Source organism: Pyrus communis, chromosome 9 (genome assembly GCF_963583255.1).
Source record: "Pyrus communis chromosome 9, drPyrComm1.1, whole genome shotgun sequence".
In the NCBI taxonomy this organism is placed as follows: domain Eukaryota; kingdom Viridiplantae; phylum Streptophyta; class Magnoliopsida; order Rosales; family Rosaceae; genus Pyrus; species Pyrus communis.
In genome coordinates, this window is record NC_084811.1 from 11,375,093 (window position 1) to 11,400,490 (window position 25,398).

Consider the following 25,398-nt stretch of genomic DNA (forward strand, 5'->3'; position numbering starts at 1 on the left):
GATCAAATCTATTAGTTTACTATTAAATATTTTTAGGTTTTTATCACGAATGGTCATTGAAATTGACTATCATCATCAAGATGATCCCTGAAATTAAAAATTAATCAATGTAGTCCCTGAAAATAGATGCCGCAAATCAATGTGGTCCTTCTATCACAATTCTGTTAAAAATGCCTTTAAGTGCTGATGTGGCACATAAATGGGCCCTACAATATTTGCTGTATTTTTTTTTTTAATCACAAATGGTCCTTGAAATTGACCAACACCATCAAGATAGTCCCTAAAATTGACCCACACTATCAATATGGTCCATGAAATTAAAAATCAATCAATGTAGTTTTTGAAAATATGTGTCGCATATCAATATGATCTTTCTGCCACTATTCTGTAAAAAAAAATTATTATGTGTTGACATGGGTTTAATAATCAATAAAAAAAAGTTGTCTAAATACCTTTTTGCACAATGAAATTTTTTTCTTCTAGTAGGGCCTACTTCGAAGAGAGATCCCTTCCATAAATTCTCAAAGACACAAGGCTTAACCAATGCCTAAGAGGGGGTGTGGAAATATTTTTCAACCAACAATAGATGCCCTCGGTTATAACCTCATTATCTCAGGACAAACCTCGTTGTTCTTTGCAGCAACAGACCACCAGGGAAGTGCCGAACAAGCTCTCTAAGATTAAGATTGTGAGGATGATGATTGCCTAAATGTTAACGATGATGTCCCAGAAATCGTTGCCAATGGGTCAAGCTGTCACCAAAGGTGATCTCGATCCAAGTTCAATTCTGTGAAGGGTTTCAAAGTGAGTAAAGATAAGTGTATTGGTAATTTTTTTTTAGAGAATAGACAATGAAGGAGATAGAGAAATGTAGACAGGGATTGGAGGTGATTGCATGACTGAGTTTTTGGGTTGACAATTTTTTTATTAACTATTAAATTATTAAACATATTTGTATTTTTTTAATTTAATTAGACTTGTGTGACTTATTTATGTGTCACATTAGTACATAACAGAATTTTTGACATAATTGTGACGGAAGCGCTACATGGATTTGAGATACTTGCGGAACTACATCGATCAATTTTCAATTTCAATGACCATTTTAATGTCGTGGGTCAATTTCAATGACCATTTGTGAGTGGGTCAATTTCAATGACCATTTGTGAGAAAAATGACTTATGGGGCCCATTTATGTGTCACATCAGCATTTAACATAATTTTTAACAGAATTGTAACGAAATGAACACATTAATTGATTTTTAATTTCATGAACCATCTTGATGATGAGGGTTAATTTCAGAGACCATTTGTGATAAAAACACAATATTTTATTTTAAATTATTAGAAACCCTATTTATTTAAAAAGCATGAAAAGCTCAAAGTAAAATTAAAAAAAAAGCGGAGATTAAAAACTCAAGGCAACATCTACAACCACAAACATGAAGTGGAAAGGGAGATCCACAATAAGGAGAAAGGGTGCAAATCGATGCTACAAAGGTGCTGGATGCAGAGATGACTCATATTGTTGTCGTATAGGATCTACGCTACCATGGCAGCAGAAGGTGAAGAGCACGCATCATCGACGTGACCCATATTGACACGTAGCACTCGATCATTATCTACATGGATGCCACGATACTAGTTAATAGTTGATTTAACGATAATCTTAACAAATGTATGAAAGTATCCTAAAATTATGATTTTATATACCATTCTAAAATGAAAAAATCCTTAATGTATCAAATATTAAAAATCAGTATTTTTCCCGGTAATAAATTGAGATTAATCCTAAATTTACTCGCATGCAAAAGCAAAAATGTCAAAAGAAAAGTGAACGAAAAATAAAGGAGCGCGTGAAGGAGGATTTTTGTAGCCCATAAGAAAAAAAAATATCAATTCTTCAACTTGATCTTCATCTTCCATTTTTGGCTGTGATTCCTGCAGCAACCAATAGAATCGACATGGCTAAGAGCATCTCCTACATTACAGGCTCTCAGCTTCTCTCCCTCAAACCCCGCCCCAACATCGCCATCATCGACGTCAGGTAACATCACCTTCTCTCTCTTACTTCTGAGATTTTGATTTTTTTGGTTAAAAATTTGATTTGGTAAAAAGGGACGACGAGCGGAGCTGCGACGGGCACATAGCAGGATCTTTGCATTACCCGAGTGGGAATTTCTACGACAAGATCTCCAATCTCGCTCAAGATGTCAAGGGCAAAGACACCCTCGTTTTCCACTGCGCTCTTAGCCAGGTTCGCAAACCCTTCCCAATCATGGATCATATCTTTCCATTTTGTTTCTGAGATTAATTTGCATTTACCCAATTTACAATTTCTTATTATTTTTCCTAATTTGTACTGAAATTTGAAAGCTTGGGTTGCCTAGAAACAGATTGATTTGAGATATAAAATGGAGTTTTCGTTGCTTAATAGCATGTTCTGAGGGCGTGTTTGCTTAGAAATAGGGGAAGTAAGCAACCTAGTTGATCTTATTCCTCGATTTTAGGTATTTGATTACGGATTTCAAAGGGGAAGTTATGAAGTGAAATGATTTTCGTACCCAAAATTTAGTAAATATGGAACTTAAGAATCAAAATGATTCGAATTCTTATTTCCCGTAAACATGTCGTTTAGTGTTAATGGTTTAATTAAAGCATGCTCTAATATACTCATTAGCATGGTTTTCTTGGCTTGTTTTGAAACTGAAAGCATCTTCAAATGGATTTGTTGGATGTTATAATTATGAATTTTGGTATAACCCAGAAACAATTCTCTTTTTGCTTCGAACGAGCACGCAAGCCCTGTATGTATCTAGCTGAGCAGCTTGATCCTGCCTAGAAATTGTATGCTCTTGAAAAGTTGAAAGTAGGAATCGTTGTTTGATATGTTTTGTATCTGCAATTCAGTATCTTTTTGGATGAGGAATCAGCTTATTGCCATAGCAGAAAGATCCATTTTTTCCTGACTTCTAAATTTTAGAGTTTTCTGATTGTATTTATTGCAATTCTGTGAAGTTTAAACAAGCTAATGCAATTCCTTTCTATAGTCCCAAATCCTCGAGTACTGAACTGCCGTCATAAATCATAATATCTGCTACCCCCTTTAGCTGGGTGAAGTTTTGAACTCCGTCTACTTTCGTATTTTGTAATTATGTTTCTTTGGTTAAGGAAATGAATTAAGATCCTGAGTTAACTTCACCCACAAAATTTATTATACTAGTGATGACCTTTCTTTCTTTTAGTCACCTCTCATGGTTGAAGTCTTTTTTGAAAGATTATATAATGCTGCAAGTTTTACGATGGTTTTGTAGGTTCGGGGTCCATCCTGTGCACGAAAGTTTGCCAATTACCTTGAAGAGGTGAAGGAAGAGACTGGAATCAAAGACATTTTGATTTTGGAGCGTGGCTTCAATGGCTGGCAGAGTTCGGGTAGACCTGTTTGCCACTGCAACAGCATTCCCTGTAAAGGCGAGAGCGGGAGTGCGTAATGCGTGATCAAAAGGACATACTCGTCGAGGATGAAGCATATTGAATTTCCCTTTGTCCCATTGCCCCATTGCTGCAGGCTATCACAAAATACATATGTAAACAACTATATTGGTGTAATAATTGGTTTCTTTCAACAGCTAATGTTGATGGAAATATGTAACTTGGGGAACAAATATGTAACTTTGGGAACAAACTTCTTCCAACAGTTGCCATTGATTGAAGCAACAATGAGTAAGGAACATGTGTGCTTAGCATGGAATGTTTGTTTGCCGTGGTTAATTCAGTGAGGGGCAGTCAATGGATTTCGTTGATTGGATTTGATAAAGCAAACGGTAGATAATTTACACTAAGTTCATCTAAACTATGGAGAGAGAAAATTGTTTGAACGCAGGACTATGTGGGTAGAAGAGGAATGCCTTATCACGGGGAAGCAATGGATTCGTTACCATAATTTGAGCTTCAAACTCGCACGGATGGATTCATAGAAACGTGGAGTATGAATCCTAAGAACAAATCTAATTTGTATGGTTGTCGGTTCATAAGATAACTATTAATGTTTTTTTTAACAGACGATATTATTTACATTAAGGAAGGAGGGGGAGGGGGAGGGTGAGCTTAGCTTCACAATGGGCTAACAATAATGTGGTTCAAATTCACCTTTGGCAATAATCGAACCTAAGATCTCTCATTGCAAGTGAAAATGAATACTACTAAGTGGTAGATAACTGTTAATGTTAGTGCGGAACACTTAAAAAAGGAAAAGTAAACTCTTCATATCTTAAAAAAGAAATACAGTACTAAGTGTTAGTTTTCGTCAGATACTATTTGTGTTTAATTTTAAATAAAAAAAATCAAATGATTTTTGACCGCATGATACACGATAAATGACTAAAATGTGAGGATCCAAAGTGGATCCGGATGGGATCCAGTTTCTCTCAAACTATTATAATGAGATTGATTAATAGTCGCGTTCGGTAGCAGTTTCTCTTTCGTGGTCGAATACGCTTAATGCCAGTTCAATTGAGTTTCTTTAATGCGCCGATGGCATTGAAAGAAAAATAATTATTTGGTTTCGTTAAACAAAAGGCCTATTAGCTCAGCTGGTTAGAGCGTCGTGCTAATAACGCGAAGGTCGCAGGTTCGAGACCTGCATGGGCCATTTTTTTATTTATCCTTTTGTTTTCTTTCTTTTATATTTCTTAAATATAATTCTCAAAGTTCCATATACTTTGTGTAAACAACCACCAAACCGGAAGAAGAAGAACTCCATCTCATCTTCTCATCAATCCAAATCGCGTTCGAAGATGGTAATGATCTCTCAATTTCTCATCCAATTTTTCCATCAATTTTCACTGTTTAATTATGTTTCTCCCTCTTTTCATTAGGTTTGCGTGGCGTGTCTCTTACCGCTTTTCCTCGTCCCAATCGTCAATCTTCTGCCCCTCCTCTTCGATTTGATCATGGTAAATCCCTCACTTCCCTGTTTGGTTTCCGGGAAAATTTTGCATCACTTCAAATTGAATTTGATTCCAGTTTACTTTCTAATTGTTCGAATTATGGTTTCTTTTATCGGACGTTGAATTTTCTGTGCATTTTTAGGGAAAAATTTACCAGCTTTTCGGATGGGAGTATAGGAAGCCAGAAAGGGCACCTCCGGCGTGCCCTATTAAGCCTGTAGCTAAAAAGGACACCAAAGTGAGTCTGAATTTTGAATTCTCTTTAATTCTTTTAGTATAAATCTATATATGTTTTATCTGTATGGATCGTCCCACAGGTATGATCTTATCGGTTTCAATGTTTGTTGGGTTTTCTTGAAGGGATTGGTCTGGTAATAAATGGGATGCAGAATTTGTAGAACCTTATAAGAGCTTGTAACACTAGTAGCATGTATATTGATGTTTAGTATTCTATTAGAATGGTTTAGCCGTGTTTTTTGCATTTCACGATATCCGCATCTAGCGGTCTTTTTAATCCTGTACTTGAACAAACAAACAGAAACAAAATGCCATATCAAGCGTAAATGGCGGGTTGGTTGCGGTTAGTATAATAGTTGAGGATCGGAGGTTGATTGAACTGGGTTTGGTGCTATGCATCAATGTGTTTTTCTCCGTTTGGCAAGTCAATCACTCAGCACTGTTGTCTCAAACAAACATGAGGACGTATCTCCCTTTGTTATGGTGCCTTCGAGCTGATAAATAACTGAATCCTTATGGATGCATATAGCACCAGGAAAAGTAGTGAAAACTGGCGAGAGAGTAGTTAGCTGAACTTTTTGGTCATTGAGATCGTTTAGGGTGTTAGTTGCATCAGATTTTACCAGCTGGGTTTTTTTTTTTTTTTTTTTTCCTGTGACAAGGAATTCTATCATCTAGTGACACCGGTGGTTGTTGCTCCTAGTTAGAGTAAAGAATAAACAGTGATGGTTTATATCAGTTATGCAGGAAAACTTTGGTGTGTGAATCTTCGGGAGTAAGATATGGACTCTGTTGTGTCTTCCTTGTGGTAGATAACTGTTTGTTCTCCATTCTTGGGGGTTTGAAGTACGGGTGAGATCTTTATACAGTTGAAAGGGAGGAATGGATAATGGGTTTTGTTTATCTATCATGAAAAGAAATTCCCTCAACCAAGGAGAAAAAGTGGGATGGATAGTTCCTGGATACCAATCAGTGGCTTCTTGATTTTGTAAAAAATCATTGGCCTTTACGTTTAAAGACTGAATTACTTGCTTCCAGCTGTTTGTTAGAAGATAATTGTATTCAATGCAAGATTCAAGGAAATTATTGTCTTTAAAACACAGCCTTAGGCTATGTTTGGATGCGGTATTTCCTAAGTCCGAAGGGATTGATGGCATGTTAGTGAGGGATCGATCACAAAATGTTGGCTAAGAGGGATCAGAACTGCACCATATGAGCATTGCGGAGGCATGTAAGAGTGAGTTGTAAATGATTCCTTCCAAGTAGAGATTTGCGAATCCCACTCACATTTCTTTGTAATGCTCATATGTTTTTCATTCTGTACTAACTTGACCTCAGTCCCTTGGTACTTACACGAAGTCCCTCACCCAAACATAGCCTAAAGATACATTTCCAATCATGAAAGTGTGCTTATGAGAGTTCATCACCTAACAATTTTCAGTTTGATTCTTGCATTACTAGCTTGTGAATGCATTACTCTTTGCTGGTTATTCTTGTGCTCGGCTGACATTAAACTAAACGCTTTGAAGTGTGATATTACTGAAACGCCACTTATTACTGGTCATGATAGAGTGGTGGCTGTTGCTGAATCTTGCTATTTTAACCTCTAACTTACCCAGTTTATGTGTGCCTCTTTGGTTGCTCTGGTTGTTTTCACAAGGATGCTTTGAGTGGTTGCTAAATTTGCATTTCCGTTTATTTCAGGTGAGTGAAAAAGCTGAACCTGGGCAACCAGACTCTGCTCCAGAACCGGTGGGAGCGGAAGGCTTGAAGAAAGACTGATCCTCGGACTCTTTTGCTGTTATGTGCATGAACCTGACATATGTACAAGCATAAGGCCTTTCTTTTCTTCTCAAGAAAACAACATCCTTGATCAGCTGGTGTGACAGATGTGTAAAATATGTCGTTTGTTTCGACTACTTCGTTAAAGTTGGAAGGTTTGAACCTTTGCCTCTAAGATGTATGAAATTATCGTAGGGGCTAAAATCCCGAACGTCTTGGACAACCTTGTTTCTTGTCGTTCAAGTTGATTATACAATGAGAGATGAAGAGGTAGCACAAACCAGTCTGAATTGGTTTTTAATCTTTTGACTTGGATTTTCCTTCGAATTTTCCTCTTGAATTAAACGGGAAATTTGAAAAAGTAACCAAAATTTGAATTCCATATAGAATTATAGCCCTTTTTTTGAGTTTTTGATAATTATAACCAAAAGTTGATATAAAAATACTAATATACCCTTAAAATTAAATTTCCTAATCCCATTACAGGGGTATGTAGGTATACAGAACTGCGTGATTCGAACACCAAACCCAAGAGCAAATCAAGCAACTGTAAAGTATAGCATCGAAGCCATTGCAGAAACTACAGAAGTGGTAGCAGCCTAGCAGGGTCTTGGGTTTGTGTATGAAAGCTTCGTCGTCCACATGTTTTGATGGAGATCTTGGGAAACGAACATTTTATTATTATTCGGTTAGAAATTGCAGAAAGAGTACAATTTTATTAAGAACAAAAGGGTAAAATTAATAGATTAATAGCCCAATAATAATAAAATTTGGGAAAGCAGATCCAAATTCCAGTGAAGAGATGGAGAAGTGTATTTTCTGATTATTCATGCATTAGTGTTGGATATTATTGGTCAAATAGTACATGAATTATGCAGCACTGGTGATGCAAGGATTGTGGAAAGGAAAGCTTGACGATTCATGGTAAGGGTATATTAGTGTTTTTATATCAAATTTTGGTTATAATTATCATTAACTTAAAATGTTGGTTGTGAGGTCAAAATTCTGGTTATTTTTCCATATATCCCGAATTAAACCAAGATGCTTGGTTCGGTACAGAACACTATATTTTCGTTTAAAAACCCGAACCAAACAGCCGGTTCCGTATTGTTTGTTTTCCGACATTTTGCTCCACCCCTAGCAAAACCATTAATTTGCTTGGGCTTTTAGGCGTTGGGCTCTTATTTATGGGCTTTGGGTTTCCATTATGGGCCAATAAAATAACGATTTGAGACCACGATGTTGATATATTTTACTACGACTTAGAAGAGTTTTTATTACAAATGATTTCTAACATTAACTCATCTCATCAAGATGATTATTGAAATTGAAAATCGATTAATATAGTCTTTTAAAAGCATTTCAAATTAATATTATCTTTCTGTTACAATTTTATCAAAATTTTTATTATGTGCAGATGCGGTCCCGTAAATCTACTTAACTATTATCGTTTGGATTAAAAATATTTAAATGAACACAGCAGAGGAGATAGCGACATAAACATGAAAGTCCCCGGAAGGACACCGTTGAGTTTTGTGATTAAACAAAGGAAAATGACAAACTATTTTTAACTAAAAGAAAAAACTGTAGACCGCCTTTTTGATAAAAAATAAGTGGCTGTGTTTTTTAGCCCTCCATTGACTTGAAGAATCTACAAGAAAAAATCTAGTTGGGATCCATCGAGTAGAGCCAGCGCAGGACAGATCAGCAAAGACCAGGACCACCGTCCGATGGAAAGCGACATTTTACATTTACAATTGTTGGTCCGGCAAACATGGAACACCGTTAGGGTCCATGATCTGACATTCGTGTTGTTTTCGTGTTATACTCGATCGTTTAACGGGTCGTATTATTTAACATTCGTTAAAGTAAACGGGTAATATGACTTGATCCGAAATCCACCAGTTAATATTATCAAGTAATATGACCCGATCCGTTACATGTTATAAAAAATATATTTTAAATCAATAAAAGTGAAAATGAAAAACATAATTTAACAAAAAAAATGTAAAACATAATATTAAATTAGTATATACATACTAAATTTCAGAGATGACCTCTTCATGAAAGTTGTAAAGCTTTTTATTATGAGTGATTACATTTTTCACACTTCTACAATAATTATTATTAATTTTATTAATTTTGCACTCAAATAAAAAACATTGTTCATGAGATTTGAAGGGTTTCAAAAATTTAAATTACCATGTAACCATCGTCTAAGCGTTGAGGATGCAATTATGAACATTTATTATGCTTTCACATCTTTCAGACTTATATATTAATGATTATGAATTTTGTTTATTTTGAACTCCCTTAAAATACTATTCATGAGAGTTTGTATGGTTTTAAAATTTCACACGATCATATACCCATTCTCAAAGCATATAGGATGCGACTACGAATGTTTGCATATTTTTTCATATTTTTCACATATGTAAATTGATTATTATAATTTTTTTAATGTGTTTGGTATTTTTAATTACTTGATATTTTTATTTTTAATGTGTTTTATGATTTTTAATCTCAATCTTTGCCTATAATATACTATAAAAATCAATAAATAAATAAAAATTTAATTTTAAAATAATAATGGAATAATAATTAACAATATATACATATTCATTATATCTATTGTATTTTATAGTAAGTTTTCTTTAGTAGTTTAAAAAATTAAAATCATCAAAATAATTTTTTTTCTTATCGTGTCGAAACAGGTTACCCACGTGTCACTATCGTGTAAACCTGTTAAGGACCCGTTATTATCATGTGACCTGATAATGACTCAATTAGTTATCATGTTGACTTGAAACCTATTATTTTTGTATCATTTACGTGTCGTGTAAGAAATTGTCAGGTCTATTCATAGGTCATGCTCCAATATTGTAAAAAAAAAAAAAGGGGAATTTTGTACGTGTATCTTCTAAACTTGTATGCATGTGTGCTAATACTACTTGTACTTTCAATATTTCATTTTTACTAACTAGAGTCTCTTAATTGTTAGAATTTAACATTTACGTTACTTTCTATCCAATTTTCCGTTAAACATGCTCCCCCGATGGAGGGATGATATTGCCAATTCACTTCCTATGTCCAGCCGGAATCAACTTATACTAAGTCAAAAGGCATTTTTTTTAGCATGTTGAAGTCAAATCATGAAGTGAAAGAGGGAAGTTTTTTATGGTAAAAATGTGAAAAAGAGAAGTTGATTACGTACGTGTTTGATTTTGGCAAGAGTTGTTGGAGACTTGAGGTGAAAATTAGAAATAAATTTAGTCATTTATTTACAGTGGATTTTCAATATTTTTGTAGGTTGAACAAGTGGGTGTGCAATCCATCTTAATTTATTCAAATTTTAATTTTTCAAGGTCTAATGAAGGGAATTGCCAAACTGGGCTGTACAAACCTCCAATTTTGGAGCCATATTGACTAGGAAATATTATTTGGAGCCAATTTGACTCTAACCAGTCTCATAAAGTTAATTGAATAAAAATATTCCTTCATATGATATGTTTTAATAGCAAAATAGATGAAAATTAACGTAAATGTACATTCCAACAATTAAGAGAGTTCAGTGGTATTATCACACATGTTTATAAATTCATGTAGTACTTGCCAAAAAATTCTTGTAAAAAAAATAATTTAAAAAACTTGACAAATCGGATTTTCTTTTAATTTTCTCGGAAGAAAGTGGGAAAATATATTATTTTTAAATTGGGAGGTTGGTGGGCAGTGTGTTAGGAATGGGGAAAGATGACTTTGCTGTAAAGGTAGGTTAAATTTTTAATGGTGACATTCAAACATGGCCAATGGCTTCACTGGACCGTCGAGTTGAAGCCCCAGCCTCAGGGTCCTGCTTAGGGTTTGGTGTGAATATATTTTCACTTACTTGCCGGCCAAGGGAAACCAAGACGAATTGTAGACTAAAGGTTGATGGTGAAAGCTTGTGAGGTGATGGTGATTTGAAAGGTCGAATATTTTGTTCTGCAGTTAATGTGAAATGAAATTTGATGAAGCAAGTTCGATCTGTGCATGATATGGACAAGTATAATAAAACGCAGTTATTTTGGATTAGGGTTTTTGTATAATTTTATGTGGTAGGGTTTTGCAGCTATCTTTACAAAAAGGCAAAAATTAGGAAAATGTTAATGATGCTATAAATAGACAAAAGTTGGAGAGATAACTTTTCTAAGGACATGAGTAAAGTAGGTGCAAAATATCACACTATGACTTTAGTAGTTATAACACTAAAAGGATGACAGATAAAGAGAGGGAAGGATACTGATATTATTTCTCTTGCTTTCTTTCGCAGTGCATTTGATAACAGACAGAGTGCTCTATTTATAGAGCGACTCTCGTAACTACAACCATCAAAATACAATGATGATACTTTTGAAAGTATCAAACACTATTACTCACTATTACTAAGTCTTTGTGCACTATTTTGAGTGGGCATTCACCCACTAATTCTATAACACTCCCCCTTGGATGCCTACATATCAACATCAGTTGTCTCATTAAAACCTTTGCTCGGAAAAACCCAGTGGGAAGAAACCATAGCGAAGGAAAAAGAGTACAACTTTACTTGGATTGTTGATATAGTGTTAAGTATGCTTATGTTGCCTCGTTAAAACCTTGACAGGAAAAACTTTGTGGGAAAAATCCTAGTGAAAGGAAAAAGAGTACAACAAGCATGTATCATGGATGCTTCCCCTGATATTTATCTCCCCCTGATTTTGCATTCTTCAAATTTAGTTAATTGGTAAGTCGATTTAATCCAATAATCTGTACTAACTTCTAAAACGTGCATTTTGGTAGAGACTTGGTGAACGGGTCTGCCAGATTTTCATTAGAATGGATTTGTCTGACTTCAATAACTTTAGCCTTCTGAAGCTCATGTGCACTAAAAAACTTTAGCGATATATGTTTAGTCTTATCGCCCTTAATGAATCCTTCATTCATTTGGACAACACAGGCTGCATAATCTTCATGGATGACAGTTGGATTGTCTGTTTTCGAAGGTAGACCACATGAATTCCGGATATGATGGATCATTGATCTTAACCAGGAACATTCACAACTTGCTTCATGTAAAGCAAGTATTTCTGAGTGATTTGAAGATGTAACAACTAATGTTTGCTTTGTTGAGCGCCATGAGATTGTTGTATCTCCATTAGTGAACACATATCCAGTTTATGAGCGGGTTTTATGTTGATCAGAGAGAAAACCAGCATCTGCATATCCAGCAAGGATCTGGTCATTTGTGGATTTTCCTGAGTAGAAGAGACCCGCGTTTGTTGTCCCACGAAGGTATCGCAAAACATCTTTGACTCATTTCCAATGACGCATTGTTGGAGCAGAGCTATACCTTGCTAACAAGTTAACTGAAAAAACTATATATGGCCTAGTACATTGTGCTAAGTACAATAAAGCATCTATTGCACTCCGATATGGTACTTCTGGACCAATGACCATTTCATCATCTTCTTTTGGACGAAATGAATCTTTCTTAATGTCCAAAGAACGAACGACCATTGGCGTGCTGAGTGGCTAAGCCTTGTCCATGCCAAATCGCTTCAGGATTTTTTCAATGTAAGCTAATTAGTAGACCAAAATTCCATTAGCACAATGCTCGATCTGCAGGTCGAGACAATATTTTGTTTTCCCGAGGTCTTTCATTTCAAATTTGTTTTTCAGATATTTAACAGTTTTATTGAGCTCTTCAGGAGTTCTAACTAGGTTCATATCATCAACATATACTGCCACTATAACAAATTCAATCCTTCTTTGATCAAATATTCACTGAGATGATTATACCACATTCGTCCATATTGTTTGAGCCCATACAATGATCGTCTTAATTTGATCGAGAGTATACCTCGTGGTTTGTTAGTTGTTTCAAGCAACTTAAGTCCTTCTAGGACTTTCATGTGTATGTCAGTATCTAATTCTCCATGTAGATACGCAGTAATGACATCCATAAGTCGCATGTTAAGCTTTTCTGAAACCACTAAACTTATTAAGTAACGAAACGTAATTGCGTCCATTACAAGAGAATATGTCTTCTCATAATCAATTCCAGGTCTTTGTGAAAAGCCTTGTGCAACGAGTTGTGCAACGAGTTGTGCTTTGTATCTTGCAATCTCATTTTTCTCATTGCGTGTTCTTGTGAATATCCATTTGTAACCCACGGGATTTATATCAGGCGGAGTTTAGACTACTGGTCCAAAAACATTTCGCCTTTCTAGGGAATTTAATTATGCCTGGATTGCATCTTTCCACTTAGGCCAATCTTGTCTCTGTTTGCATTCATTAACAGAGCGGGGCTCAATATCATCACTTAATATGATTTCAGTGGCTACTGCAAATGTGAACATATCATCGATGATTATTTCATTCCAATCCCACAATTCATTTGTACATGCATAATTTATGGAGATTTATTTGCTTTCATGTAATATATCTCTTCAGGGACATGTGTCTCATTAAGGACATTTTCTTTTTCTGGAAGTACAAAATCATGAATTGCAGATTTTTCATTCATTTTCTCTTCCTGAATGATTCATTTGGATTCAGCTGTGCCCTTGTCTTTCCTTTTCGAGGGGCTGAATCTTTTAAACCTGGGGTTCTACCACGCTTCAGGCATGCACCAGATGAATCATTCGCTGCCACTTTATTTTGTCCAACAAGGACATCAATTCTTACAGGTGCATTTACAGTTGGTATATGTGATTTTGTCACTTTTATAGCATCATTAAATGCATCTGGCATTTGATTGGCAATACTGTGAAGATGAACAATAATTTTCACTTCATTTTCACATTGAGTGCTACGTGGATCAAAATGAGATAAGGTGGGTACAACCCATGTCAGCTTTTGCCGTTCTTCTGGAACGGTATTTTCTCCCTCTAACAACGAAAAAACTGTCTCATCAAAGTGACAATCAGCAAAACGAGCTATAAACATATCACCAATCAGGAGTTCCAAATATCTAATGATAGATGGTGAATCAAAACCCACATAAATTCCCAGTCTACGCTGAGGTCACATTTTAGTGCGTTACGGCGGTGCAATAGGCACATAAACATCATAACCAAAAACTCATAAATGTGAAATGTTTGGCTAATGTCCAAACACGAGTTGTATTGAGGAGTATTGGTGGTTGGCTATAGGCCTCAATCGAACCAATGATGCAACATGTAAGATGGCATGTCCCCATGCAGAAACTGACAATTTTGTTTTCATGAGTAGAGTGCGAGCTATTAACTGAAGCCACTTGATCAATGCTTTTGCTAAACCATTTTGAGTATAGACATGAGTAATAAGGTGTTCATCATCAATGCCCAATGTCATGCAATAATCATCAAAGGTTTGAGACGTAAATTCACCAACGTTATCAAGTGGAATTGACTTAATAGGATAATCTAGGAACTGTGCTCGCAACTTGTTTATTTAAGCAAAAAGTCTCAAAAAAACTACATTCCGAGTAGATAAGAGACAAACATGTGACCATCGGATAGATGCATCAACCAAAACCGTAAAATATCGAAATGGTCCACAAGATGGTTGAATAGGTCCATAAATATCCCGTTGAATTCTTTGCAAAAATGTTAAGGATTCAGCATCAACCTTTAGTTGTGATGGTCTAATTACCAACTTCCCTTAAGAATAAGCCTTGCAAGGGTTATCATTTGAGATAGCAATGTCTCTGCTCAATAATGGATGTCCATTAGAGTTGGTAATGATCCTACGCATCATGGTGGATCTTAGATGACCCAAATAGTCATGCCCAAACATGTAATCTTTTGAATAAATGAACTTCTGGTTCATGACAGCATGTGATTCAATTATCCTTATGTATGTATAATACAATCCACTCGACAAACCACACAACTTCTCCAATATACGTTTCTGGGTATCATTGGAGGTAATGCATAGATACTCCATATTTTTTGCATTTTTTGTTTCAATGTGTTATTCATTTAAACGTATGTCTTTGAAAGTCAACAAATTTCGAGTAGATCGAGTAGCATACAATGCATTATGTACGGACAATATTGTTCCATTTGGTAACATAATTTGGACTTTCCCTGAGCCTTCAATTACATCCGATTGACTTGATATTGTTGTTACCCTTACTCTTGTATGCATCAAGATTGAGAAATACTTTCGATCACGAAGTATTGTATGTGTGGTTGCGTTGTCTGCAAGACAAATATCTCCGCAATTTCTCATGTTTTGAGAATAACCATAGGTTTTATCCATGCTTTCTGAGTAAAGGGGATCATAGTTAAAAACAACTTAGAAATTTAAATGCCTCTTTTATTGAAATATGAGTTTTTAAACTACAAGTTCAGAATAATAAAAGTACAGCAAATATAAGTGATTCAGTCGGACCGATACACTTCATTCCCTCTTTCCACAATGAAGTCCGAGACATCTAGATGGGTTGTGTTCAACTGTCCTGATAAGTCTCACACAGGATCAGGTCTATCCATTGGTCTAGCCTGGTCGAGGAAATTAGTCTCGACACCCTTCTCCTTAAGGGAGACTTAATATAGATCCACCAGATGTTTTGGAGTACGACTGGTACATGCCCAGTGCCAATCGTCACCACACCTATGGCAGGCTCCATCAGAGTTTCTAAGAGCAATGTTCATACGAGCTTTGCCTTTGTGGCAATTTTCATTTTTAAAGCTCGGGCCTGAATTTTACCTTGGAATCTGGTTGTGAAATTGTCCACCATGATTCTTGCCTTTCCTGTTCCACCGGCTTTCCTTATGGCCACGTCATCGTTTATGATTATCGCCACTAGAGGATATGACGTTCATTTCGAGGGAAGTAGCATTCACTTCTGGGAATGGTGCAGATCCAATAGGTCGGGACTGATGATTTTTCATTAGGAGCTCATTGTTTTGTTCAGCTGCTAAGAGCACATATATCAGTTAGTTGTATTCAGTGAAGCTTCGCGCTCTATACTGCTGCTGCATGAGCATGTTAGAGGCATGCAATGTGCTGAAAGTCTTTTCCAGCATATCTTCCTCAGTAATGGTATCCCCACAGAGCGTCATCTGAGAGGTAATTCTGAACAACGGAGAATTGTACTCAGCCACTGACTTGAAATCCTAGATCCTTAGGTGAGTCCATTCATAGCGAGCCCTTGGAAGAATCATCGTTGTCTGGTGATTGTATCTGTTTCTCAATGCCTTCCAGAGAGCTAACGGATCTTCAACCGTTAAGTACTCGTTATTTAGTCCCTCATCAAGATGGCGACGAATAAAAATCATGGCCTTCGCCCGATCTTGAGAGGATGGCCTGTTTTCTTCCCTAATGGTATCTCCAAGATTCCCTACTTCCAGATGGATCTTGGTATCCAGTACCCAGGTAAGGTAATTCTTCCCAGTAATGTCCAGGGCAGCAAAATCAAGCTTTGCCAAGTTCGCCATTTTCTTTTCTTTCTAAAAGAAAAATGAGATGCGTAAGAACTTGCAATAATATGTATTCCTGGAGGAATATGGCGTTAGAGCTTCTGATTCTTACAAATTTTTCATTTTGATTTTCAGGCCAAAAATGATAAGCACTCGAAACTTCAAGCTCGAGATTTTCATGATTAATGAGAAGGGCGATTGTACCGCACAAGTCTCATCGAAACAAGCATAGGATGAGCGATTATTCCGCACCACTTGAACAACAGAAAAATTTAAATATGCAGAGTAAGATATAATCTATTTAAATATGTAGAGCAATGTGGACTATTATACCGCACCACCTAAAATTGCAGTAAAATTAAATTTGCAGCTCAAGATGGGCTGTACCGCACCATCTTTGATCGTAGTGAAAATTAAATTTGCAGTTCAAGATGGGCGATTGTACCGCACCATCTTTGATTATAGTAAAATTAACATAAATAAACACTGGGTTAGAAACCAGGAACTACACCAAACAAGAAATCAAAGTTATAAGTAACTATTAAATTTAGAATCAGAAGCAGGCATGGTGCTAGCAGTTCATCACGATGGTACATCACGCAGATGGAGCAGAAGAAGAAGAAAAACAGGAAAAACCTTAAAGGAAGCATTTTTTTTATTTCTTTCTTTCGGTGAAGGGAGATGTGAACTATTTAAGGTTAGAGAGTTGTGTTGATAACGTGTTATAAATAGACAAAAGTTAGAAAGATAACCTTTCTAAGGACAGGAGGGAAGCAGATGCAAAATATCACATTATGACTTCAGTAGCTATAACACAAAAAGGATGGCAGATAAAAAGAGGGATGGATACTGATATTATTTCTCTTGCTTTCTTTCGCAGTGCATTTGATAACAGACGGAGTGCTCTATTTATAGAGCGACTCTCGTAACTACAACCATCAAAATGCAATGATGATACTTTTGAAAGTATCAAACACTATTACTCACTATTATTAAGTCTTTGGGCATTCTTTTGAGTGGGCATTCACCCACTAATTCTATAACAAATGAATCTTAGTTAGGCACATGAACAAATAGAGGAAAAGCGTAACTGTATATAATTCGCACAATATAAGTTTTTTTTAATAAGATTTATCTAGAATAATTTTAGGTTAGATTGTAAAATCATGATGAGAGTCTTGATATCATGAAGGTATGTGATATTTGGGCAATTTGAATTAAAAAACTAATTCACCGATAAAGTTGAGGTTGAATTTTTTACCCTCATTAATTTAGTTAAACTTGTTACTTAGTATTATGGTTTAGTAGTAGTTTTCTTCACTTATAAGTGAGAGGTCTTATGTATGTTCGATTCTCAGCAAAGACGAATACGAACTAAATATGATTAGCACATTATGAAGTTTAGTCTACTCGTCCATCCTTAATGTAGATAATTAATACAATATATTAAAAAAATTTAGTTAAACTTGAACGCTAATCGAGTAGTTCAAAGTTCAGATTCCCTTTTAACCGCTTGAAGGGACCAACTTAAACATATTACCAAACTCAAAGACAATAAAAATGTACATAATCAACAAGACCTCTAGTGCATTGTCTTATCTACTTGAATTAGAAGCTTCATTCAAATTCTATGGGTTATAATTATTTTGTTTTCTGTTTTTATTTTTTAATTTTGAAAAATTAAAAAGTAAAACTTGTTTGTATTGTGATCTATATTTAACTAAGGAATACGGCAAAGAGAGAAAAGAGAGTGGAGAATAGACTTGAGAAATTGTGTGTTAATTCCCCAGTCATTGTGCCTTTATTTATAGTAATAAGGAGGAGAGAAACTTGCTCTCCAAGTAATCCAAAGTCTATTAGGAAAGATCTTCTAGATCCCAAAGGATTCCTAATCTATCTCTACTTAAGATTTACGCAATTACAATATGTATTAGAACATATGTCACAACACTCCCCTTGAGTATGCAAATACTCAAGTAGATGGCGCATCAGATCTTTAGGCAAATGTAGAAGCAGTTAATGAAGTCGTCTCGTCTAGTCAGTACAAGTAACGAATGCGAGTCTCAAAACAAACGAAAGAATGCATGGGTGGTAAAACTCACAAAATCTCGCTATGGCAAAACCCAAGGTGGGACAAAAGCCTATAGTCAAAGGAGAAAAGGGAGAAGTTGCATTAAGTTAAAACTATACGTCTTCGGGACGCAAGTAGGGCGTAAACAAGGGTATAACCAACCTAGGATGGGTGCTTCGTCAAAACTAGTCAGGTAGCAAAAATCCAGTGGGAAAAATACTCATAATCGTAGGAAAAAAAGTACATTAAGGTCAAGTGAGTATACTTCTGGATACTCCCCCTGAGTTTGACAAAACTTCCAAATGAAACTACAAGCATCGCAAGTGAGAAAGTTACATATACTAATTCCTCAAATAAGCTTCCAGAAGGTAAACTTCGGCAGTGACTTTGTGTAGATGTCGGCAAGGTTGTCTGGGATTGGACTTGACTTCAATCTTCTGATGCTCATGCTGATGTAGACACAATATGCTTGGCGTTGACTTGTTCGGGTGTATCATGATTTGGTCGATACATACGACGTTGTTTTCATGGATCGTTATTGAGACTCAACGATGGATGAAAATCGCAAGGAGTTTGAATATGCTCAACAAGAGTTCTTGATCATATCTTTCACGTGATGAGATATAGTGAGTCTTGGAACATTGCAAAGGTTTTCACAACTAAAGGTTTACATCACATACCTCTAAGATATTGCGGTATACCTTAATGGTAAAGACTTAACCATTCGAGAGAGTACCTTGTGTGGTTAGACAGATGGCGAATCCCACAAGGTAGGCATCATTTTGAAGATCAAGGAGGTGTGATCTATTATGAGATGCATAGGGATAGATAAGCCCAAATCCTTAGTAACGGAAAAACGTATTTAACACCAAATTTGGTGGTGGCGTGTAGGCGCAGTGTTGCTTTATGCCAAAAGATTATCAACAAATAAGATGTTTGATTTAGTGCATTGAGCAAAGTACAACAAACACCAATCGTACTTAGATATGGTTGCATCACGTTCCAATATGGAACCTTATGCTCGATACCCTCCATAAAAGTCTTATTTGCATCTAGCATACAGACGATCATAGTATACTCGGACATAACACCTTCTGGGTCTAGTTCGATTGGTGGACCATAATACCATCAGAATTAGCTCAAGACTTCAAGTCGAGGTAATGTCGAGTTATCCCAAGATCATTCATCTTAAAGTTCGACTTTAGGTGTGAGTTAGTTTTCTAGAGTTAGTTTTCTCAACTCTAGCAAGTTCAGATTTTGTACTCGTATGGGCATATATCCCTAACTAATCAAATATTCACTTAGACCGGTATGCCACATCTACTTGGTTAGTTTTGCATCCTCAAAGTGAAGGCCTCTTGAGAACCAAGAAGGTGTTCTTGTGGTCTAGAACTATTAGAATCAGTACATTTAAGTCCTTTGGAAACTCCATGTAGGTTTCATATCAGGATCCCAGAGATACTACAACCACGTTTGTAATGTTGCAATTAATCACATGGTGTATGAGAGAAACCTTGCGTCACAAGGCATCATATCGCGCTATTTCATTCATCTCATTCATCATAGATTGATTCTTCTAGTTGACCAATTAGTTCTACATTGCCATTAATCAACAGAACGCGATTCCTTATCGTTGCTTTTCATTTATATCGATAGTTACCATATAAATGAAACATCATCTATGATAATCTCATTCCAATTTTATATCTTATCCAAACTAGTATAATGGACCAAGAACTTCAAGTCTCGAGAGTAATCTGGATGTAATTTCATGAGATGAAAAGGTTTGAGACATCGATCGAGGGGCGGATTTGTTCGTGCCACATTTTTCCACTTTTAAGGAAGTGAATCCTCGAACCGAGTGATCTGCCATGCTTCTGGCTTTGGACAGATTGATTGGCTAGCCACCAAAGGGTCGGCCACTGTAACGACCCAAAAATTCTTATTTGGAAGCTAAAATCCGGTGATAGGCCAAAATAAATTCATGACCAATTTCCATGCTATTAACCATAATAATTTCTTTCCTTTACAGAAATCCAGCACAATAATAAATTTGGATTATTCTATGGTTGCATCTAACTGTCTTGTTAGACTGCCTACGTACCCAACAAAGGGATCAAGCCATTCGTAGTTCACAAATTCAATTTCTAACTCATTTCCAAAATCATTCAAGCGACTAACAATCACTAACTAAGTTCAAACAAGCAATTCACACCAATTGCATAGCAAATATAGATTCAAAATATCGAAATTAGCTTAGAAAGGCAGCGTCGGCTTACTGTCCACGCACCGTCGCACGTTCCGCCGCGCGTGGCAGTTTTCTGCAAACGGAAACTCTAAATTCCGACGAACTCTAAAAATTACCAAATTTTACAGGGTTGTAGAGTTCAATGAGAGGAACAACTTTCATACCTAGGCTGAAGTCTAATTCAGTTGGGAAGTGGCCAGAAAATCCCTTGAACCGCCTAAACCCTCAATTTTGGTGGTGGTCATCGATGGCAATCATTGTCGGATTCATCGAAAAAAGGATAAAACCATCGGGACACCCATGGGTTTTGTGGCTATGATTTGTGAATTTGGGTTAGAAATCTAGAAATCTAGAAATCTAACACCACAAAGACGTTGGGCTTGACAAGAGCTTTCCATAGACACCTGAACCACCTTGAACGGAGGTCAGACGGAGAAGATAAGACAGGGTCAAGGAATCGGGTCGGGTCAATTGTATGGATCCAAAAAGATCCGGTGCCCCCACACCTCCTTCTTTCCTCTCCCTTCTTCCTTTCTCTCCCTTCTTCCTCTGCCCATTGGTCCTCTTCCCTCCTCCTTTTCTCTCCCGCATCCCTTATTTCTCCTCTCTCTTGCTACCACGTGGCAGCTTCCAGCCCCATTTCTTTTATTTCTTTATTTATTTTTTTCAATAACGAAAACATCTCTAATTTCTTCGTTATAACTCCGTTTCACAAACGGTTTTCGCCTACACTCTTGTAGGATCGAAATCCATCATATATGTCAAGAAATATGATAAAATATACAAGGATAAATTACGTCCTCATAAAATTACGTTCAATCAACGAGGGGCATTTTCCACTTATCGATAAATTTTCTTCATTTTCATATATTTTAAATTTTTTAGGGGTATTACAGCCACAATAGTGGCGTTCCTACTTTCAGGACAAAGATCTATCATATATTTGGTACACATCTTTGCAGGCACATTTGCAGCTGGTATATGTGATCTTGTCACTTTTTACTAGATCATAAGAAATGTCTGGTTACACTCTGATGATCTAGATTGGGATCGAGATGAGACATAGTGGGGACGTCCATGATAAATCACATCATTCTTTAGGAACATTGACGTTCTTATCTTCCCTTAACGATGGGAAGATTGTCTCATAAAAGTGACAATCCGTAGAAACAAACGGTAAAGAGATCGCCTGTCAATGGTTCTAAGTAATGAATATTAGAAGGAGAATCATAACTGACATAGATTCCCATCCTTCCCTGAGGACCCATTTTTTCTTTTGTACATATGGGCAGCGCAAAACCAAAGACCGCACAACCAAAGATGCGTAGATGCGATATGTCGATTTTTGTATTTGGTAACCAACTGACATGCGCTTTATAAGGTTAGGTCATGATGGGCCTTAGGTGGACCTACATGGTTGCTTGTAATATTGCATGGCCCCAAGCAAAGATCGAGAACTTGGTACGTATGACCAATCGATTGTGCAATCATTTGAAGGCGTTTAATGAATGCTTCTGTTGGGTTGTTTTGGGTATGAACATGAGGTACTTGATGTTCAACTTCAAAAACCCAACTGACATGCAATATTCATCGAAAGTTTTAGCGATGTAAATCCTCAAACTTATCCAATCAAATAGATTTGATTAGATAATCAGGGTAGTAAGCCTTGATCTTGTTAATCAGAGCCACCAGTGTAGAGAATGCAACTTGTGGACAACAGCCACACGTGTGACCAACGTGTAGAAACATCAACCAATACCATAAAGTATATAAATGGTCCACAGAGTGGTTGAATCAGTCCATAAATGTTCCATTTGAATCTTTTGTAGAAAAGACGGAGGGTGCTAAGGTATAGTACGCGTCTAGGTATGATGTCATTACTTATGGTAAGAGGATGCCCAAAACGGCGCATCATGAATCATCGTAGATATCCCAAATGTACATCTATAGCGAAAATTCCTTTGAAATCACAAGCTTTTGGCCGGCCATATAGGGGGCCTAAATGAGCGTAATCCACTTGTTAAGTGTTCCATCTTCTCTAGAATATGCTTCTGGCTATATTCGTAGGAAGTGCAATATGGTAATATGCCAAGGAATTCTACTCCATTTTCTACATTGGTTTCAATATGGTAATAGTGCTCTCAAATATTCTTAAAGCTTAAAAAGGTGTTCTTCCAGAACTAAGTGAGTATAAGGCTTCCCATTATGGTAAATTTAGTACCATTGGACAATATAGGGCAGTGCCATGCCCCACAATCAGGTTGGATAAGCCTAAAATGTTGTCAGGGGATGATTAGATATGAAGTTAGCATAGAACCAGACTGTTAACTTTCCCACAAAATATACCTAAGCATAAGTTAATTGTATTAGTCACATGTGGTAATTTTCGTTAATTAACTCTTATTCGAGAATAATAGTGACATCCGAACACCAATCTTAAATTCAATAACAAAATAAATTGTTCACAAAGTAAACAAAAATGTACTAGGGGGTTCGGCCAATATGGCATTCCATGTCAAAATTTCACTCGCGAAATATGTTAGATAGAGCAAAATTAGTTTCATAGATTGACCACAGGAATGGTACTCCTTAACAACATTGGTAGAGGCACATAAAAGTGCATAACCAATGATCTATTTTCATCAAAACTGAATTAGATTATGCAGGGTTGAGGTTCGGGAATACCATCCCTTATTCTTGAAGTTTTAGGTGCCAATGATCATGCTTCGGGTTGATACCACTTCTTGGCAAGCCTGATTCTACCATATGTTGTAAAACAAACTCAAAAATGGGATTATGAGAGAGAGACCCAGACTTGGGTTCGATAGGCTCTAGTCGAAGCTAGAGGGGTCTGCTCAGTAAGCCTCTGCCGAAGCAGATCATTACTGATTGGTGCACCTTTACCAATGCAGATCATGCCCTTCGGTGCCTCCCTGCTGAAGCAGGACACCACCATTCAGTAGACTCCAGTTGAAACTAGGTCTATACCATTCGGTACCTCCTAGCCGAAACTAGGTCTGTACCGCTCTCTATATCGCTATTTCAGGAGCAATTTAGAGATACGGAATGACAAGAAAGATTTTTCTTCTAGTCGAAATTTTATCGGATATAAAATTCATATTTGTACCTATTCATGGACGTAAATGTTTCAATCATGTTTTGCTACGTGCAAGAATCATCTTTGCATGATTTGAAACGGTCCATAGTGGAGTCAAATAGCCATGGAGTCCTAGATAGTGAGGTACTTCCATTTGATATGCTTTAGGCATAAGTCTTTGAATGAAGATTATGGTAGAGGCTTATTCAATTCTTCCACACCATAACTAGCTACAATGATTTTGCAACTAGTCGTAGTCAAGCAGGGTGTCATGTCTTGCATCTACGTAAAGTATTTTCATGTTCAAAACTTCCAAATCAATGAAATCGAACTTGTTAAGGTTCGACAATACGCTGAATTGCGAAAACAAGAATATGATTGGTGTTTTAGAAAACAAATTTTCCATAAACAACAAAGTTAGAACATTCAAGTTCTAAGACATGGTTTGGTTTAAAAGGATTTAAGCATGGAGAACTTAGGGTTTCAACATGAGTGTTGCACATTAAGAAACTTCAGGTTTCTATGGCACTTTTCGAAATTTGGGTTCGAAAGTATGAACTTCAGGTTCATAATACCTGCAAACAAACACAATATATACAAAAATACGCAACAAGAAAATATGCAAATAAATCTTCAGGTCTAGAATTATAATTTAATTAAATTATTTGGACATTGGGCCAAAATTAAAAGTTGGACGAAAAAAATTTAAAACCCATAAGGCCTAAAAAAAAAGGGCAATTAAATTCGAGGTTCAAAAGAAGGGACCAAAGCCCACGAGTGGGCTAAGTAGATACCGTGCGGCCCAGGCCGAAGAATTGGGTTTGGTGTAAGTGGGTCGGGCTATCAGAAAAAGCTACAGGCTTTTCTGGGGCTGTAGAAGCAAGGCCAACATTTTGGGCGAGGTCCAAGAGGGCTCGTGAAGGGCACAAATCAGCTGGGGTGGGGACACGGGGACACCCAAGCCAACTAGGTTAGTGTTGCAAATGGGTCAAGGGGAATCAGCAACTGGGCTTGGTTCGTAGGCCCAAAAAAGTTTTTTTTTTCGCTGATAAGCCGAGAAGGGTTCAGGCCCAAAGGGCCATGGGTCAAATTGAACACAAATCCTAGCCGTGCTGGGTGTGCGCATCGTAGAAGATGCTCAGCATCGCCACTTCTGGCGGCCGTGTTTGGGTTGTTAGGACTTGGGGCGAGTCATGGTGATCATTGACGACCACGGTGGTGAACGGAGATGGTTTAATCTCGATGTGTCAAGAACCAAACCCTAGAAAAATTTGAATCGGATTTTCGAGAAATTCTGATGAGATTCAAGTGAATCTCAGTCCAATTTCCATCGGGGATGACTTATGGTCGTCTGTGACAATGACTAAAGGCTCAGGGTGGTGGTTGTAGGCCATGCTCGTGGTCAACGTGGACAAGGATGCCATTAATGATGTTAGGGTGTTTTTGGGTTGCAAAGCTTGGAGCTTCTAGCTCCGTGGCTTGGTGTTTCTCGGCTCGACGCGAGGAAACTAGTGACTTGGCTTCCAGCCGTCGCCCTTGGGGTTCCCCACAAAACCCTAATTAATTATTATTTTTTTTTTTATAGTTCA

At 36.8% G+C, this 25,398-nt stretch overlaps 2 protein-coding genes and 1 non-coding gene across 3 annotated transcripts; all 3 read left to right on the forward strand.

The window, feature by feature from the left end:
• Positions 1 to 1,868: 1,868 nt before the first annotated feature.
• Positions 1,869 to 3,751, forward strand: LOC137745299 (dual specificity phosphatase Cdc25). The gene is made up of 3 exons (XM_068485232.1): positions 1,869 to 2,047; positions 2,119 to 2,257; positions 3,315 to 3,751. The coding sequence occupies exons 1-3, from the start codon at positions 1,965 to 1,967 to the stop codon at positions 3,489 to 3,491; spliced, it is 399 nt and encodes a 132-aa protein (XP_068341333.1). The 5' UTR covers positions 1,869 to 1,964; the 3' UTR covers positions 3,492 to 3,751.
• Positions 3,752 to 4,577: 826 nt separating this feature from the next.
• TRNAI-AAU (transfer RNA isoleucine (anticodon AAU)) lies at positions 4,578 to 4,651 on the forward strand. The gene has a single exon. It is a non-coding gene; the product is annotated as a tRNA-Ile (tRNA).
• A 45-nt stretch (positions 4,652 to 4,696) lies between these two features.
• LOC137744938 (uncharacterized) lies at positions 4,697 to 7,269 on the forward strand. The gene is made up of 4 exons (XM_068484759.1): positions 4,697 to 4,799; positions 4,878 to 4,955; positions 5,092 to 5,187; positions 6,891 to 7,269. The coding sequence occupies exons 1-4, from the start codon at positions 4,797 to 4,799 to the stop codon at positions 6,966 to 6,968; spliced, it is 255 nt and encodes an 84-aa protein (XP_068340860.1). The 5' UTR covers positions 4,697 to 4,796; the 3' UTR covers positions 6,969 to 7,269.
• The last annotated feature ends 18,129 nt before the right edge of the window (positions 7,270 to 25,398 follow it).

What these genes read in the sequence shown, in the direction of transcription:
- LOC137745299 (XM_068485232.1), top strand. Translation starts at nt 1,965, where the DNA reads ATGGCTAAGAGCATCTCCTACATTACAGGCTCTCAGCTTCTCTCCCTC. An exon ending in ATCGCCATCATCGACGTCAG is followed by an intron (nt 2,048 to 2,118) that starts GTAACATCACCT and finishes TTTGGTAAAAAG; the next exon opens with GGACGACGAGCGGAGCTGCG. An exon ending in TCCACTGCGCTCTTAGCCAG is followed by an intron (nt 2,258 to 3,314) that starts GTTCGCAAACCC and finishes ATGGTTTTGTAG; the next exon opens with GTTCGGGGTCCATCCTGTGC.
- LOC137744938 (XM_068484759.1), top strand. An exon ending in TCCTCTTCGATTTGATCATG is followed by an intron (nt 4,956 to 5,091) that starts GTAAATCCCTCA and finishes GTGCATTTTTAG; the next exon opens with GGAAAAATTTACCAGCTTTT. An exon ending in TAGCTAAAAAGGACACCAAA is followed by an intron (nt 5,188 to 6,890) that starts GTGAGTCTGAAT and finishes CGTTTATTTCAG; the next exon opens with GTGAGTGAAAAAGCTGAACC.